The sequence below is a fragment of the Gracilinanus agilis genome, chromosome 6 (genome assembly GCF_016433145.1).
Source record: "Gracilinanus agilis isolate LMUSP501 chromosome 6, AgileGrace, whole genome shotgun sequence".
Taxonomy (NCBI): Eukaryota; Metazoa; Chordata; class Mammalia; order Didelphimorphia; family Didelphidae; genus Gracilinanus; species Gracilinanus agilis.
This window is the reverse complement of record NC_058135.1, coordinates 35,960,317-35,980,438: the sequence shown is the minus strand read 5'-3', so window position 1 is coordinate 35,980,438 and position 20,122 is coordinate 35,960,317. Positions and strand designations below refer to the sequence as shown.

General features: G+C 38.1%; 1 protein-coding gene across 1 annotated transcript in view; it reads right to left on the bottom strand.

Moving 5' to 3' along the window:
• The window catches only part of FRAS1 (Fraser extracellular matrix complex subunit 1), a 545,529-nt gene that overhangs the window by 55,665 nt on the left and 469,742 nt on the right, over positions 1–20,122 (bottom strand). The window contains exons 52-55 of the mRNA XM_044681606.1: positions 10,526–10,676; positions 8,585–8,744; positions 6,154–6,322; positions 176–422 (exon numbers count right to left, since the gene is read on the bottom strand). Of these exons, the coding sequence (XP_044537541.1) occupies positions 176–422; positions 6,154–6,322; positions 8,585–8,744; positions 10,526–10,676 (727 nt within the window). The remainder of the gene's footprint in view (positions 1–175; positions 423–6,153; positions 6,323–8,584; positions 8,745–10,525; positions 10,677–20,122) is intronic.

Sequence of the window (20,122 nt, the reverse complement as noted above, 5' to 3'; positions counted from 1 at the left end):
ATTTCCCAGAAAGACCTTTGGCTTAAGAGAGAACCTGGCTTAATAAAATAAATTTCACTAGGGTCACACCTAGCAGCAACATTGCTAACAGAAGTGGGAACAAGCTTCTGTTACCCCAGTCTAAGGCATTAAGCCTACAGTTTCCACGTGAGCACAAGACTGTTCTTGGACAGACCTTTTCTTTCGATGGGTGCAAACAGGAATCCAGCACTCTCATTGACATGGTAGATCTTCTTATCAAACTGTAATGTAGGTTCATCCTCAGTGTCATTGATGATGACCTTGGCCTGGGTGAATTCCCCCAGCAAGGCATAAGCTGGCATACTGAGCTCCACAGTGAAGCTTTCGATGTTCTCGAATATGTCATCATCATTAATGACAATGGTGCAGGATTTTGTATCTTCTCGTTCATCAAACTGTACCTGTCATTAAGAAAGTGACAATGGGTCCACGTGAGAACCCCATAACAACTGCCATTAATAAGTAGTCCCTGTTTCCTCCTCTTCTTTTCTGGTATCTTTACACCTGAAAAGAACCAAACTCAATTAAACCCAAAAAGAAATTGGGTTCTAGTTCAAGCTCTGACATTAACTTATCCACCATCCACAAATGAATTCCTATTTCCACACCTGAGTTCCTTCACCTGAAAAATGGTAATTGCTTTAAAGGAACCTTCTAATCTTCATTATGAAAAATATAAGGGGCAGCTAGATGGCCTAATGGATAAAGAGCCAGGCCTGGAGATGGAAAATTCTGAGTTCAAATCTAGCCAAAGAAAATTCCTAGCTGTGTAACCATTGCCTAGCTCTTACCACTCTTAAGAGTTAAAAGAAGAAAATAAGAAGATACCTTCTAATTTTTAAATCATGAAAAATATAAGCAGGCAAGTTCTTCCTCAAGTTATAAAAAAATGTAAGAAGCATTTTCCAGTCTTTGAGTTATGAAAAACACTCGATTACCACTTTGCCCTTTGTTGAGTTATCCTGGAAATTTTTGTTTCTAGAAAGTTTCACTCTTACTTGGAAATAGCTAATGCTATCCATATGGGCACCAGATTAAAGGGCAGGTCTCTTTTTTCTTCACCAAACCCAATATCAGACTAATTTAGCATTGGTATTTAAACAGAAGAATAGACCACAAACTCACAGAAATGAGTTTGAATAAGATGGCTTGAATCTTTAGCTAATTTTTCCTTATTAAAACGAATTGAATCTAAAATAGCTAGAACACAATTGGAACAAATTTGGGGAATTATTTTCTAACAGTGAACCTAATGGAGAAACTAATTATCATGTAAACTTGCAAAAACTTCTATAATTAGTAATTACAGCCAAAACCATGGGATAAAAGAGGGAGCAATTATCAATTGACACAAGAGAATGTTAATCCATACAGTGGTCACCCCTCTCCAGCATCTATGATTTTAGTAGGGAATCACAGAACAACATGATATCTATGGGCTTCTGCCTAGGACTCACTCTGAAGGAATCAGCAAAGAAACTAACTGAGATTGTAGTTTTTGTAATAACGCACGCCACAAAATAAATCTACAAAAGTAAATATCATTTCTATATAGTGATGATAAAAACCAGGGAAACAGAGAAAAATAAGCTCTATTCAAGATATATGAAATTACTGGTAGTCAGCCAAAATATCAAAACGTATGCAATTACTGTATAGTCACACTTACTAAAGGTTTTTTAAAGAAATAAAAAACTTAAAAATTTGGAGGAATATTTAGTGTTCATGGACTGGCCACTGCAATATAATAAAAATGACAACACTACCAAAATTAGTCCACAGATTTAATGCAACACCAACACTAACAAAGGGATACTTTACAAAGCCAGACCAAATAAACAAAACAAAATTCATTTGGAAGAACAAAGGATATCAGAAAATTATGAACAAGGTAGGAGTGAGGTGGGAATAGAACTTCTAGTCCTCAAACTACACGAAGCTGTACATATCAAAATCACTAACGATGAGAGAGAGAGAGAGAGAGAGAGAGAGAGAGAGAGAGAGAGAGAGAGAGAGAGAAAATAAGTCAGTGTAATAAAAGGTAAATAAATAAAAGGTAAATTGGGGTTTAAGGAAAGGTAAAGAGGGGTTTAGCTCCTTTGGTGGGAAAGGAGGGTACAATAGTGGATTGAGGTGGTAAGGAGAGATGTAAGGGAAAGTATGAGTTTAGGGAAATAGAGGACAAAGCAGTATAATAAACAGTAAGGGAGATGATGAGGTAATTAGGGGAGGCAGCTGCAACAGGGAGACCCTCAGACTAAAGACAGAGGTTGCTAGGGAGGAAGGCTGGACTCTTCTAGGCAAAATGGTATTTCTACAAACACAAAGGTTAGGGCCAGTCAGAAGTGGTTTGAATCTGACTAGAGGGCTTTCTAGTCAGTTTCCCAAAATCCACCCTTCTCCCAAAGCCCACAAAAAATCAGGAAGGTAATAGGGGAATGATATAGGGAAGATCAGGGAAGGTCCAGAGAAGTTAGCTAAGCTCCAAATGTCAAAGACAAAAGCACAGATTCAAGGCAAGGTTTCAGCTCAAAGGCAGAGCCCAGTTTGCCCCTCCGCTCTTCACAAGCTTCTGGGACCAACTGACCTTTGTCAGAGTTCTAAAGCTGGCTAACTGCCAGAAGTTCTACAGTTAGGTTTTGCAACGGTAAAAGCCTTGAATGCATCTCTGCATTACATCAGTGATGGGCAAACTACAGCCTGGGCCAGATGTTCCTCCCCCCCCCCCCCAGAAATGTTCTACCCTCCTGTGTGACATTATTCCTAATCTGACGAATACAATGAGTAGGATACAATACAATGAAACTTCGAAAGAGTTGCCTTAGAAACAGACTGACTGATGAGCATTTCCTTTCCTTTGGCACCTTCTTTAAAAAGGTTGCCCATCACTGGACTAGACTATGAAGTATCATGGATAATGGAACTCAGTGACAATGTTTGATAAACTTGAAAGCATAAATTACCTATGAAGGAACTCCCTATTTGACCAAAACTGTTGGGAACACTGGAAAGGAATCTAGAAGAAATTAGGTTCAGACAAACATTTTAATAAATTCAAAATGGATATCTAGATATTAAAGATATTATGATTTAAAAATTAGAAGAGAAACAAGTCATACACTCTGTAGTCTATTGGAAGGGGAATAGTTAACCAAATCAAGGACAGTAGCAATTTAAAAAGATGAAACAGATAATGTTGATTGCATAAAATTAATCCATTTATAGATTTTCTTTTTTTTTTGCAACATGGTTTATGCGGAAGTATGTTTGCTATGACTTCACATGTACACTAGTTATTGTATATCTTTGTCTTCCCAATGCAGGGGTAGCCCAAGGAAAGAGAGAATTTGAAACTAAAAATAATTTTTAAAAAATTTTTAAAAAAAGAATGCCCTTAGGATAAGAAGGGAAACAACCAATTTGGGAAAATCTTTGTATGAAATATTTTTTATAATGGTCTTATACCACATTATTGTAGCATAATATTTTACTAATTTCATGTTAACATATGAAAAAATATTCCATATCTCTAATAATAAGAGAAATGCAAAAATGAAAATAATGTTGAGGTTTGACATTTCACCTAGAAAACTAACAGAGATTGCAAAACTTAGGAATGGTCTTAGTTGGAGGAACGGTGGAAAGACAGGCACACAAAAAAGGCAATTTGTGGCACAGTAGAAAGAGTGTCAGGCCTGGAGTCAAGAAGACAGCTTCCTGAGTTCAAATCTGGATGTACATACTAACTATGTGATTCTGGACAAATCACTTAACTGTGTTTGCCTCAGTTTCCTCATCTGTCAAGTGAGCTGGAGAAGGAAATGGGAAACCAATACAGAATCTGTGCCAAGAAACTGCAAATGAGGTCACAAAGAGTCAGGCATAACTAAACAATATCAAGAAGTCACACTAAAAGTATTGTTATTGGGAGTTCTGAGTTGGTCTGGAAAGCAAATTTGAAATTATGGAAAGAAAATTATTTTTATAATGCTCATCTCCTTGCCCCAGAGATTCCAATGCTCAGTATATACTTCAAGTGAGTCAATGATTAAAGCCTTTCAGCAGCAAAATATTTGTGAGCAGCAGTTTTTGTAGTTGCAAAGAATTAGAACCAAAAGATATTCAGGAACTGGGGAATAGCTAAACATACTACTGTGCTGTAAGAAATAATTAATATATTGACTAGAGAAACATGGGAAGACTTGTATGAACTGATGTCAAGTGAAGTAAGCAGAAGGCAAGAAAACAGTAAAACCAGTGATGACAGCAATGGAAATGGAAAGATAAAGAACAGGACAAACTGACCCTGTATTCTCAACCTTACAATAGCATAGCTGGGTCCCGAAGAAGAGATATGAAAAGAAACTCTGCTTCTCTGTAAAAGAGGAGGCCTAAGAATGTGAAACACTCTAGACTTTTTTGGTCTGTTGGTTAGTTTGGGGTAACATTTTATTTTTCCTTTAAAAAAATAAATTCTTCATAATAGAGAATGGCTCTATGCATAGAAGAAAGAGGTCTATGGTGGGTCATATAGGTAATGTAGAAACAAAATATATCAAAAATATTTTATTTAAAAAAGAAAATGATGAGAGATCTTGATGGCTTTATTACAGTTTAACATGAGTAGAAAACTAAAATCCACATATAGGGATTATTTTATAAATAAAAAGTGGAGGAAAATGTGGAAATGGATTTTGCTTGACCTTGTCATAAACTGAAACATCTGTAGTTTACATGGCTATAGTCATAAATCTCTAAGGTCATTTAAAATCCCCCAAATATTTAATTTATTTTTATGGTGATTAGAGAAAAAGAAAAAGAGCCTATACATCCTAAAATATTTATAGTGGTTCTTTGTGATGGTAATGAACTGGAAATTAAAGGGAGATCCACAAACTGGGGAATGGCTAACCAAGTTGCAACATATGATTGCAATGGAATGTTGCTACACCATAAGAAATGACAAGGTTAGTTTTGGAAAAACATGGAAATACCAAATGAAATTATGAAGAGTGAAACAAATAGAACCAAAAGAACATTATATACAGTATATAGTGTTTAAAGAATGACTTGTATATGTTACCCTCCAAAGAAAGAACTTGTAAACAGAAACAACCAAGACATTGTTTTATATATACACAGATCTTCTTGTCAAATAAAAGGGGTGGTGGTGAAGAGTAAGGGAGTTAACTGGCTATTTTAATGTAACAAACAAATAAATAATTAAAAATCAAAATCTACAAGTTATTTTGATGAAAACTGAAAATTATAACAATTCAAGTCAAATTGTGTTTTTATTTCAAAACATTTCCTCTTTCAAAAAAAGGAAAAACAATCCATTTGTCTAAATGTGAGGCTTACATCTGGTTGATCTTTTACCTTTTTTATTCAAGCATGTACTTTGACCCATTAATCTTTTGGGAGGCTTCATATTTTGGCTTAATCTTCCTCCTCCTCTTCCCTTAAATCTCATACACAAAGCAAAGTTGAATGGGATCATAAAAACACTTCAGTGAAACATGAGCCCAGATCCTTTTAGAATACTTATCACACTCAACAGAGAGTAACCCTCTTCATAGTGGCTTGAGCAGCGGGCGAGACTTATGTATAGCTGGTTTAGGTGGCAATCTATGAAATATGAGTTGAGAGACACTGAGAAGGTCCCCTTGACCCTCACACTCCCTGTGATGTCACCATTATTCCTTACTTTGGATCTCGAAGGCTTTTCAGTCTCCAGAAAATTCAAGATTCCCTATTAGGCTGACAACACCTTATCATTAGAAGCTAACAATATGGTAGAAATTAGATGGTTAGCTGAGAGTAAAGATGGATGATAGGAGAAATTGGAAGATTTCAAGAGAGACTTTTCATTCTCCAGAAAAATTCCAAATTCCTTAGGAAGGCTAATAACACTTATAACATCAAGTGATAAGCTAACACTATAGTAGATGGTTATCCAAGATAGAGGATGGGAGAAGATGGAAGATGCCAGGAGAGGGCAGGGGAGTCAGAAAGGAGATGGAGAAAGGGGACAAAGGAAAACTTCCCCGTGGCAGCAAGGGGGGGGGGTGACGGGGACTTCTTTGTGAGTCAGGGTCGATAATGGGATTCTTACCAACGTCATAAACTTACCTGGCCTGCGTATTCCACATAGTCTTGGTGTCTGTGCTTAGAGCCCAAGTTGGAACTGGAGATGGCTGTCCCCTGCTCAGTGCGACACAGGACGATGGCATATTGGTTGAGGTTCCCGGTTCTCTTCACGGTGACACTGACAGAGCCAGCCTTCTCACTGACGTTGTAACTTGAAACACAAGAACAAGTAGCTGCAAATCCTATCTGTCACTGTAAGAGACCCTAGTGCAAATCTACTTAAAAATCATGCCTGCTCTGATTTCTTTAAAAAATTAGACCTGTGATTCCATTGGCTTTGGCAGGTAGGTGATACAGTGGATAGAATTCAGAAAGAATCAAGTTTTAATATAGTCTTACTGCTGTGTGACTCTGAGCAAGTCACTTCTGTTTGCCTCAGTTTCCTCATCTGTAAAATGGGGATAAAAACATCACCCACCTGTTGTGAGGATCAAATGAGATAATAATTGTAAAGCACTTAGCCCTGTGCCTGGCACATAGAAGGCACTTAATAAATGTTGACTGACTTATTGACAGCCAGCATGGGTCAGAAATAGAGCTTGGAATCAGTTCTGCCTCAGAATCTTGCTCTTCCTTTGAGAACCAGCTCAGGCACCACCTTCTGCCTCCTGTAAGAAGCCTTTCCTAACCTCCTTTCCTTCCTCCCCCAACAACTCTAGCATCTTCCTTCCCCAAATCCCTTCTGCTTAGGAAATTTGTACATGTTGTTATTTATTTGCTTTATAGTTTACCCTTTATATGTACTTTAAGTGTGCTTATTATCTCCTCCATCAGAACATAAGCTCCTTGTGAGTGGAGACTATTTGGTCCTTTGTACTCGTATCACCAGTGCCTGATGCACAGTGGGTGCTTGCTGATTGACTCATTCTTGAATCAGAAATCCTATCCATCATAATACCACATTCTCTGTACAGAATTCATTTGATTACAGGCTTTAAGAGAAAAATGAATTTGGTACCTTTGAGAAACAGAGTTGTTAAGTGAAGGAATTATTCCTCTAGAAGGGAAGGTTACCTTAAACAAGTTAGGCTGTGGGTACAGAGATGGTATAAAGTGGTACGCTGAGAGGAGACTGGCAGGCAGTTAGCACATGGGGGCTTGTCCCCGGTGGGAGACTAAGCATGATCTCACCTGGGCAGCCCAGGGAATAATTGGGAGTATTAAGAAGACAAATACGACATGTTTCCACTGATATACATCTAGAACAGTGTGGAGCAGACCAGGTAGAACCCACGGAAAGGATCTTGGGCAGCTCCTCACATGGTGGAAAAGATAAGTGGAGCTGTTTAACAGCTCAAATATTTAAGTAGATAGTCTGATAATAGACTTTTAAGTAGTGACTTCTTTTTACTCTTTTTGTAACAGGGAAACTATATTACTTATTAGAAGAAAAAAAGTTAAAATGAAATAAGTGCTTTAACCTCATTCTTTACTTTTTTTTAAACCCTTATTTTCCATCCTAGAATCAATACTGTGTATTGGTAGAAGAGTGGTAAGGGATGGGTAATGGGGGTTAAGGAACTTGTCCAGGATCACACAGCTAAGAAGGGTCTGGCTCTCAATCTACTGAGCCAATTACCTGCCCAGCATCTGCTATGAATCTCTCTACTTTATCTCTAACATATTTCTATTTTCTCTTATTGCCATAATAAGTGAAAAGATATATCTGAAACCTCAGAATGCAACCCAGTGCATTTTTAAAACTCAGCCCTTGATACACTGTGGTACAATCAAACATAACAGACTACTCTACTAGCAGCAATCCAGAGCAAGGCTGAGGGACTTATGAGAAAGAAAACTAGCCATATTCAGAGGAAGAACTGTGGGAGGAGAAACACAGAAGAAAAACAACTGCTTGAACACATGGGCTGATGGGGATATTACTGGGGATGATGAAGACACTAAACGATAACTCGAGTCCAACTATCAATAATACGGAATTAGATCTTGATAAATGATACATGTAAAACCCAGTGGAATTGTGCATCGGCTAAGGGGGGTTAGTGGGGCTTGGAGGAGAGGGAAAGAACATGAAACACGCAAATATGGGAAAATAATCAAAATAAAAATGAAAATAAAAAAATAAAAACTCAGCTCTAAGGGTAGAGGAATATGAAGGTCAATCTATTTAAATATATTGGAGTCAGTGTCTCATTTCTGCTTTCTTTCAAGCTTTAACCAAATAAGTCAATTCTTATTTTTAGATCTTGACATTTGCTTTTTACCAACGTCAATAGATTAATTTTAACCAAAACCTATATGCATGAGAACAAAAATTTCATGAATGAGATGACCCTTGGAAGACTCAGCATAGTGTCTAGCACCGAGTATGTGTTTAATAAAGGCTAACTTATTGATTGACTTAAGGTTGATTTCCAAGGCTACCATTTGGGAAAAGAAACAATATTTGTACCTTGTATGTTTAAAGCTGATCAGAGACCACTGGATATGGAAGACATTGTCACTGACCACATTGGGTTTGCTGTCTTTCACTAGGAATTGAAAGCTGTCCATCATCTCGTGGATCTTCTCTTCATCTAATACATAACGTATCAAACCCAAGTTCACCTCCTCTGTGGAGAAAAGACTATCCATGAGTCAGTTCAAGCATGGAATGGCAACATTTCCCAAAAATTAAATGCTCCTATCTATTTCCTTGAATGTCTTACAGAGAGAGAATTGGAGTATGACATCGGTGGTTCTTAAAAAGAAAACATCTATAGAATTTGAAAATCAAAATAATAACAGCTTGGGGAGAAAGAGGCTCAGCTAATAACGACGGGGATCACAGAACCAGGCAGAAGAAAATATCACACAACGGGTTAATAGTTCAGCCAAAGCGGCTACAGTTTGATCATTCAAAAAAAAAATCAGGAAGAAAAGTCTATGGAACTATATCTGGGATTCTACCCCTTGTCATCTTGCCTTTTAGCATCATCATCTCCCTCCCTTTGGCCTTCCATGAATCCCCATCCTACTCCGCACTTAGTTCTACCCTCTTCAAGCAGAAAAGATTGATTTCTCACAATTTCCTAGTGCATTTTGTTTGTATCTGCTTTGGTCCTGTTACATTCTATCCGGGACCTTGTACCATCCTCACTCCCACTCAAATGGAAGCTCCTTGAGCAGGGACCATCTCATTTTTTTAATCTTTGTATTCTCAGGACTTAACATATACCACTTTGTGAAAAATAAATGGTTTTTTAACTGAAGGAATCTCCTGGAAAGAACTAAGAATATAAAAAAATTCTGTTGATTGAACAAAGAAGTGATTGTAAAATGCTTTTCTTAAATTTTTTTAAATATATTAATGGTTTTTAGAAGGATTATTGAAAAATGCATTTTAAGAGATTATAAAAATGCTTTTTTTAAAAATAAAAAGCAATCTCATCATTTTTGTTTCTCAAAAGTATTATGCTTTTAAAAAGTGATTATAAAATACTTTTCTTAAAATTAAAAAAACTTCACATCATTTATGTACCTGGCATATAGTAAACAAACAGTTCAAGGCAGCTGGGTAGCCCTGTGGATAGAGAGCCAGGCCTGTGTCAGGAGGATGTGAGTTCAAATCTAGCCTCGTGACTGTGGGTAAGTCACTTAACCACAATCGCCTAAGCCTTATCATTGTTCTGTAATACATAGTATTAATTTTAAGACAGAAGGTAAGGGTTTAAAAAAATTAGGTGCCCAATATTTATTGAATAGAAATTTTAAAGTGTTTTTTAAAAGTACTATTTCTAATTACAAAAGATTCATGATGAAAAATGTTATCTGTCCCCTCCCCCCACAGAGAGAATAGATGAATTCTGAGTACAAATCGAAGCATGACTTTTTTCTGTTTTTCTTAATTTTATTGAAATGCAGATATCCAAATATATATTTATATTTTTAAAAGTCATGAAGTCCATGTTAAGAACCAATTTTTTAAACCTTTTTTTAATTTTTTAAATCTTTACCTTCTATCTTAGTATTAGCTCTAAGCCAGAAGAGCAACAAGATTAAGTGACTTGCCCAGGGCCACATAACTACAAAGTGTCTGAGGCCAGTTTCAAACCTAGGTCCTCTTAACTCTAGGCTTGAAACTCTATCCACTGGGCTACTTAGCCGCCCCTAGAACCATAGTTCTAAAGCACAGCCATGATGTAATAAAGCAAGCTGGAAAGGGGGAAAAAGTGACTTTGGGTCATCAGTAAAGGTTACAGAAAAATGGAGATAGTAACTAATTAATTTGACTCATGAGAGCCTCAGAATTAATGCAGACAATAGGCTACTGGGCTGATGGGTGAGTCAAGTCCTTTCTTGTTCTCCTAATGTGGCAGGGGGATGTGGAGATTCTTGATCTCTGTCCACCTACCCTGGGTAAAAACTGTGGTAGCTTGGCCAGGGTGAAGCTTGTTTTCCACGTAGCCATTTCTGGGCCCAGTTGTTATCTCGTACACAAGGTGTTTGGCTTCTGTATCTGGGTCTGTGGTCAGTAGTTCCTTCTTGCTGATCAAGTTGGTTGCCTAGAATATAAAACCCCAAATGAGTTTATTCTTAGAGAAAGAATTAAACAGATTCTTACCTCCTTCTTTAAAGCCATTTAGGTAGTGCAGTGGATAGAGTACCAGGCTTGAAGTCGGGAGGATATGAGTTCAAATCCAAGCTTAGATACTAACTAGCTGTGTGGTCCTGCTAAGTTGACCTCTAGGTGCCTCAGTTTCCCCATTTTAAAATGGGGATAATAACAGCAATCACCTCCCGAAGTTGTTGTGAGGATTGAATGATATCATATATGTAAAGCAGCTGGCAAACAATAGGTTGGGAGGGACCACAGAGATCACAGAACTTAATGACAATTGATTTGAGAATCCTTCTAACAACATCCCAGATAATGAGTGTGAAGACCCTGCTTCTAAATGGAAATTCTCTATCTCCTGAAGTACCACATTTCACATTCACATTTCACTTTCAGGTATTTCTAGCTCTTAGGCAGAAGGTTCTCCTCATATGGAGACAAATTTGCTTCTCATTAACCTTTACCCAGTTCTCCTACTTTTGCACTGTGTAGCTACAGAGAGTTAAGTCAAATCCCTCTTCTATACTTTGGAAATTTTAAAATAGGAAAAACAAAATCAAAATTGTGACAAGATGCATTATAGCATTAAGTCTTTTCTTCTCCAGGCTAAGTGTCTGTCTGCCTGCCTGCCTGCCTATCTATCTATCTATCTATCTATCTATCTATCTATCTATCTATCTATCTATCTATCTATCTATCTATCTATCTATCTATCTATCCATCCATCTATCCATCTATCTATCTTTCTGTCTATATCTATCTATCCACCTGTCTATCTATATATCTATCTGTCTGTCTGTCTGCCCATCCATCCATCCATCTACCAAACCAACCTACCTGTTTGTCTAAAAATACACATATATACTAAATGGAATATATATACATGTATGTGTAGACATGTGTAACGTTACATATGTAATATATATGTATATATCACACATCCATATCTATAAACATATATATCCTTCAGTTCTTTTACATATAACATGGATTTAAAGAACAAATGAGATAATATTTATAGGGTGCTTAGCACAGTGCCTGGCACAGAGTAGAAACTTAATAAATATTTGTTCCCTCCCCTTTCCCCCCATAAATATGTTCCAACTTGTCAATCTTAATCCGCAGTGTCCAGACCTGAACCCCAAATTCTAGATGTGGTCTGTCCAGGGCAGAAATCGTGAGGAAGATGATGAAAGTGATCATTCTCAAACAGTACCTTAAAGTCCACAAAGAACTTTCTAAATAGCAACCACATGAGATAAAGAGGACAAGTGTTACTATTCCCATTTTATAAAGAAATTGAGGCTTAGAACAGTTGAGTAACATGGTTCATATTATAGCAGGCTGTCTAACCATTTCTCTTCCATCTTGGATTTCTGTGTTTGACTTTTTTGACTTGTGAAGGGCTTTGCATATGTGTTTGTGTGTGTATGTATGTATGTATGCATGCATGTATGTGCATATACCCACACATATATCTCCATTAAATTTCTTCTTCTTAAACTTAGTCCATTCTCCCAATATATAAGGATCCTGAGTTTGTCCTTCAGAGTCATGTTAATTGCTTGAGTTTCTGTCACCTGAAAATTCAATGACTACAGTTTCTCTGTCTTAAGAAATCAATCTAACTGAAATATCCATTATTTATATCACACATCTCTATCTTCTCCACAAATATATTGTAAGAGCCTTGGTTAAATGCCTTCTCGAAATCCATTTACACTGTATCTACTGCAGTCTCTTGATCAAAAAAGGAAACATTTGTCCACCATGACTTGCTCTTATGAAATCAGTCACTTATACTGGGTCAGTGTGATTGTCTCTGCCCCCCCCCCCCCCCAGTGCTCTCACAAAAACATCAACTTAATAATTTGTTCTAGAATTTGAGCAGTTTCAAGACCTGCATTGACAGTTTTTAGAATCTAACTTCTGACTTAAAAAAAAAATTAGGCTACCTCCCCACTGTGTTCAGGCTTCCAAAGCCTCTTCTATTCCTCACAATTCCTCAAAGATTACTGAAAGTAGTTCAGTGAACACATCTGCAAGTTCTTTTAGCATCCTGGAGAGAATTTGGTTTAGGAGAGAAACTCATTTCAAGCACCATGAGACTATCTTCCAACTCCTTACCTAAATTAGGCATATATTTCTTCTTAACCATTTTTGTTTTGCCCTCTCTAGTATTAAGATGATTCTCCTTGGCAGAAAAAAAAACCCAAACAAAATTAAAGTGAAAGTTGAGTAGTTTCCTTTTCTGTCATTTATTACTGTCACTGGCCCTAAGCTATAGGTTCATTTCTTACTTCTTTCACCTATTCCAAAGAATTTAAAATTTTCTTATTATAAAATAAAATCATTAATAAACATGAATGTTACAAAGAAGGTCAGAAAAAAGAATTGTATAAAAACTATGAATGTATGGGATATTGTTAAAATACATATATAAATTTAACATATTGGTACCAACATTGGCTCATTTGTTGTATATTATATATATATTTTTAACGTTTCATTGATGCTTTAAAAATGTTTTACATTGTTGTTATTCCCACCAAACTCTCCTCTCACCCTCAAAGAAAAACTGTCTATTGTTAACTTTGACCTTTGAGGGAGACCAAGTCCCCTTTGGGTAGAAATAGAGACATCCAGGGCTTAAGTAGGAATTCTGGGAATTGTAAGTTTGGAGAGAGAGATTTCTTTTCTCCCCATTAAGAGTGAGACAAAGACAGAGACACACAGAGAAAAGAATTTAAAGAGTTCTGAGCTAGGCTTGGTGAGCTACTGTACTTTGATATTTTGAACTGAACAGAAGCAGAGAAGGGGGTTTTGCTTTAAGCTTTGAAGAAGTATAGAGAAGGGTAACTCTGGTAGAAGAGAGAAAGCATTGTGAATAGGGAGGAAGACAAAGGTGTTTCCTGCTGACAGGTATAGGTGAAGTTTTTCTCAAAGCAACTAAGAAAACCAGCGAAGTATTTTAATTCCTTTTCACCTCTGTCTTATAGTCATTTACCTCAAAGTCTCCCAATTCTTTCAGCCTGTTTCTGACTTGTGATTTAATTCATATCTCTAAAATCATCTTAACCTTGACGTAAAACTATGATCAATTATAGGTTTTGGTCAGGGCTCTTCTGTAACAACACCCACCCATGTATCTTCTTAGTCACAATGAATGAAATGGATTCCAGGAATGATCCAGGTTCAAGTCCCTGAGAAGTGCCCTCTGACCGTCTGGGACACTTCATTGCATGACTCCTATCCCACACATCCAATAAGAGAAATGGAGAGAAGTGACCAATGAATGTCCTATGCTCCACAGCCTTTGCCCTGAAAAATCACCCCTTGAGACAATGAACATTATGCTTTATCTATCATCACTACACCTATGTCTATCTGCCAACACTCGTTTCTCTGCCATATCACTCAATTTCTGACCACAGAAGAACAAGAACTCCACCTCCCACTCTTCCACCTGTCTTCTCCTCAACCCTCCCAACTCATGCCCCATCCCTTCCAAAGTCCCTTCTAGCAAACATAACTTCCCTTCATTCTGAACCCCTTTCTCTCACATTCCTTTCTTCTACTAGCTTTCCCTGGGACAAGGCTCTTTACTCACAATCCAACATTCCTGGTCATTCTCTCNGTTAAGTCAAATCCCTCTTCTATACTTTGGAAATTTTAAAATAGGAAAAACAAAATCAAAATTGTGACAAGATGCATTATAGCATTAAGTCTTTTCTTCTCCAGGCTAAGTGTCTGTCTGCCTGCCTGCCTGCCTGCCTATCTATCTATCTATCTATCTATCTATCTATCTATCTATCCATCCATCTATCCATCTATCTATCTTTCTGTCTATATCTATCTATCCACCTGTCTATCTATATATCTATCTGTCTGTCTGTCTGCCCATCCATCCATCCATCTACCAAACCAACCTACCTGTTTGTCTAAAAATACACATATATACTAAATGGAATATATATACATGTATGTGTAGACATGTGTAACGTTACATATGTAATATATATGTATATATCACACATCCATATCTATAAACATATATATCCTTCAGTTCTTTTACATATAACATGGATTTAAAGAACAAATGAGATAATATGTATAGGGTGCTTAGCACAGTGCCTGGCACAGAGTAGAAACTTAATAAATATTTGTTCCCTCCCCTTTCCCCCCATAAATATGTTCCAACTTGTCAATCTTAATCCGCAGTGTCCAGACCTGAACCCCAAATTCTAGATGTGGTCTGTCCAGGGCAGAAATCGTGAGGAAGATGATGAAAGTGATCATTCTCAAACAGTACCTTAAAGTCCACAAAGAACTTTCTAAATAGCAACCACATGAGATAAAGAGGACAAGTGTTACTATTCCCATTTTATAAAGAAATTGAGGCTTAGAACAGTTGAGTAACATGGTTCATATTATAGCAGGCTGTCTAACCATTTCTCTTCCATCTTGGATTTCTGTGTTTGACTTTTTTGACTTGTGAAGGGCTTTGCATATGTGTTTGTGTGTGTATGTATGTATGTATGCATGCATGTATGTGCATATACCCACACATATATCTCCATTAAATTTCTTCTTCTTAAACTTAGTCCATTCTCCCAATATATAAGGATCCTGAGTTTGTCCTTCAGAGTCATGTTAATTGCTTGAGTTTCTGTCACCTGAAAATTCAATGACTACAGTTTCTCTGTCTTAAGAAATCAATCTAACTGAAATATCCATTATTTATATCACACATCTCTATCTTCTCCACAAATATATTGTAAGAGCCTTGGTTAAATGCCTTCTCGAAATCCATTTACACTGTATCTACTGCAGTCTCTTGATCAAAAAAGGAAACATTTGTCCACCATGACTTGCTCTTATGAAATCAGTCACTTATACTGGGTCAGTGTGATTGTCTCTGCCCCCCCCCCGCCCCAGTGCTCTCACAAAAACATCAACTTAATAATTTGTTCTAGAATTTGAGCAGTTTCAAGACCTGCATTGACAGTTTTTAGAATCTAACTTCTGACTTAAAAAAAAAATTAGGCTACCTCCCCACTGTGTTCAGGCTTCCAAAGCCTCTTCTATTCCTCACAATTCCTCAAAGATTACTGAAAGTAGTTCAGTGAACACATCTGCAAGTTCTTTTAGCATCCTGGAGAGAATTTGGTTTAGGAGAGAAACTCATTTCAAGCACCATGAGACTATCTTCCAACTCCTTACCTAAATTAGGCATATATTTCTTCTTAACCATTTTTGTTTTGCCCTCTCTAGTATTAAGATGATTCTCCTTGGCAGAAAAAAAAACCCAAACAAAATTAAAGTGAAAGTTGAGTAGTTTCCTTTTCTGTCATTTATTACTGTCACTGGCCCTAAGCTATAGGTTCATTTCTTACTTCTTTCACCTATTCCAAAGAATTTAAAATTTTCTTATTATAAAATAAAATCATTAATAAACATGAATGTTACAAAGAAGGTCAGAAAAAAGAATTGTATAAAAACTATGAATGTATGGGATATTGTTAAAATACATATATAAATTTAACATATTGGTACCAACATTGGCTCATTTGTTGTATATTATATATATATTTTTAACGTTTCACTGATGCTTTAAAAATGTTTTACATTGTTGTTATTCCCACCAAACTCTCCTCTCACCCTCAAAGAAAAACTGTCTATTGTTAACTTTGACCTTTGAGGGAGACCAAGTCCCCTTTGGGTAGAAATAGAGACATCCAGGGCTTAAGTAGGAATTCTGGGAATTGTAAGTTTGGAGAGAGAGATTTCTTTTCTCCCCATTAAGAGTGAGACAAAGACAGAGACACACAGAGAAAAGAATTTAAAGAGTTCTGAGCTAGGCTTGGTGAGCTACTGTACTTTGATATTTTGAACTGAACAGAAGCAGAGAAGGGGGTTTTGCTTTAAGCTTTGAAGAAGTATAGAGAAGGGTAACTCTGGTAGAAGAGAGAAAGCATTGTGAATAGGGAGGAAGACAAAGGTGTTTCCTGCTGACAGGTATAGGTGAAGTTTTTCTCAAAGCAACTAAGAAAACCAGCGAAGTATTTTAATTCCTTTTCACCTCTGTCTTATAGTCATTTACCTCAAAGTCTCCCAATTCTTTCAGCCTGTTTCTGACTTGTGATTTAATTCATATCTCTAAAATCATCTTAACCTTGACGTAAAACTATGATCAATTATAGGTTTTGGTCAGGGCTCTTCTGTAACAACACCCACCCATGTATCTTCTTAGTCACAATGAATGAAATGGATTCCAGGAATGATCCAGGTTCAAGTCCCTGAGAAGTGCCCTCTGACCGTCTGGGACACTTCATTGCATGACTCCTATCCCACACATCCAATAAGAGAAATGGAGAGAAGTGACCAATGAATGTCCTATGCTCCACAGCCTTTGCCCTGAAAAATCACCCCTTGAGACAATGAACATTATGCTTTATCTATCATCACTACACCTATGTCTATCTGCCAACACTCGTTTCTCTGCCATATCACTCAATTTCTGACCACAGAAGAACAAGAACTCCACCTCCCACTCTTCCACCTGTCTTCTCCTCAACCCTCCCAACTCATGCCCCATCCCTTCCAAAGTCCCTTCTAGCAAACATAACTTCCCTTCATTCTGAACCCCTTTCTCTCACATTCCTTTCTTCTACTAGCTTTCCCTGGGACAAGGCTCTTTACTCACAATCCAACATTCCTGGTCATTCTCTCTAGTCCTGGATAAATCACACCCCTTGAAAAACTGGTCCTGGAGAAAGAAGCATAATCTTCCTTTTGCCACCATCACTCAATAGCTATCTCTCCTTTGAAGCTCATTCAATAAAATTTTTTTATCCAATCCAAATAAGGGTGGCTTTTTAATACTGGCCCACAGATCATATAAACTATGAGTTCTTAAAACATAATTCCCAGGCTTTTAAAAAAATGGTCTTGGCAAATTAGACTTCCGGTTAAGATGGCGGCAGAGTAAGGAGCAGCTGCTCGATCTCTCCTGACCGAACCACACAGAACCCCTCAAGGGGAAATAAAAACGAGTCCAGACGAACGAAGGAACCCCACAACAGGGCGCAGCATTGAAGGTACGCAGAATCGGGGCATTTCCACACTTTAAAGGGGTGAAACAGTTCACACTAAAACACGAGAGGAAGAAGCCCCTCCCCCACCCCCCACACCGCACAAGCCGGTAAACAGGACTGGGGCAACCAGAAAATCACTGGCAGCCCCTGAGCCCGTACCAGTGCGCTGCAAGACGAGGGACCCCAGGTGGCTGGGACTCTCCCTGAGCGCCCACGTGGGTGAAGGCACCGCCTCCGGCTGGGACAAAGGCCCCTAAAACTCGGCCTTTCCCAAGCACTGAAGGCATTGCCTCAGGTGTGAATAAAGATCTCCAGCCCACAGACTTTCACTACCTTCTGCGGGGGTGAAAGCAGGGCCCTAAGAGCAGCAGCGCAGGCAAAGGCAGTGCCCTAGGCTTGGATAACGATCTCCAGCCCAGGCTTGGACCTCCAGTGAGGACCCCGTGCAGACCTGAGCGTGGCTGTGGAAGCAGCCCCAAAGACTGCTGAAGGAACCTCGGGCAGAGGGGCAGACCGGGAACTACCAGGAGGCCTGACCCCGAGGACAAGGAGACCGGAGGCCCCCCCCCCCCACCAAGCTTGCAAGGCCCAGGCAGACCCGGAGTGCAAAGACAAAGCGGAAAAGGGGCGGGGCTAACAATGGCCAGCAATAAGGAAATCCAGAAGAAAAAGACCATCAAGAGAAACTCTGGAACACTGGACAACTTCTACACAGAGAAAATCCAGACAACAGAGGAGGGAAAACAAAAATCCAAACCTCCCCAAAAAAATGAAAGCTGGTCACAAGTTATGGAAGAGTTTAAAAATGAAATGCTAAGGAAGATGGAAGAAATCTGGCAAGAAAATAACAGTTTAAAAGGCAGAATTTCGCAATTGGAAAGTGAGACAAGACAACTGAAGACGAAAAATGACCAGATTGAAAAGGAAAACCAAAACATTAGAGCCGAAAACCAATCCTTAAAGGCTAGAATCGAACATTTAGAAACCAATGATCTCTCAAGACAACAAGAACAAATAAAACAAAGTCAAAAGACTGATAAAATAGAAGGAAACATGAAATATCTCAAGGAGAGAGTGACAGACCAAGAAAACCGGTCTAGAAGGGATAACTTGAGAATCATTGGTATTCCAGAAAAGGCAGAAATTAATAAAAACATGGACTCCATACTCAAAGAAATTATTCAGCAAAATTGCCCTGAAGTTCTACAACAAGAGGGCAACATAGACATTGAAAGGATCCATAGAACACCCTCTAAACTGGACCCAGAAAAGTCAACACCCAGAAATATAATAGCGAAATTGAAGAGCTTTCAAGTCAAAGAAAAAATCTTACAAGAAGCCAGAAAGAGACAATTCAAATATCAAGGAGCACCAATAAGGATCACACAGGATCTGGCAGCCTCAACACTAAAAGAACGCAAGGCTTGGAATACAATATTCAGAAAGGCAAGAGAGCTGGGCCTGCAACCACGGATCAACTACCCAGCGAAACTAACCATATACTTTCAGGGGAAAGTATGGGCATTCAACAAAATTGAAGAATTCCAAGTTTTTGCACAAAAGAGACCGGGACTAATTGGAAAGTTTGACACTCAACCACAGATATCAAGAGAAAGATGATGAAAAGGTAAATAAGAAACAGAGGGAAAAGAAAGAAAACTCATAGTCTTTTAAGCTTGACTCTTTAAGGGCATAAATAAGATCTAAGTATCTGTATTACTAGGTGGAGAAATGCTATGTATAATTCTCTGTAGTGAACTCTATACACTATTATAATATTCACTATTATAGCAACCAGAAGAATAATTCATAGGGAGAGGACAGGATACTAAATGGTCTAAGATGACATGGGGGGTGGGAAAGAGGGGAGGAAGAGTAGGGGACACCAAGAAAAATCCGAGTAAATAAGAAAAATAAGATATTCTATTACACACAAAGAGGGCATGGGAAGGGGAGGGGATAAATACTACCATAAGAAGGAGAGGAAGAGAGCATTAAGAGGTAATAATCAAACCTTACTCTCAGTATAATCAACCCGGAGAAGGAAGAGTAGCTTTATTATCCATCTGGATAAAAAACTCCATCTAACCCTACTGAGAAAGTCAGAAGGGATAAACCAAAGGGAGCAGGGGAGTGGGGAGGCCAAAAAGGGAGGGAAGAAGAAGGGGGAGGGAATTCATTCGGTCTTTAAAAAAAACAAAAATAAGGGAACAACAAGGGAGGGGACAGAAAGGGAAGTCAATCAAGGGAGGGGATAAGGGATACTGGCTGAAAGCAAACCACTGGTGTAAAAGAA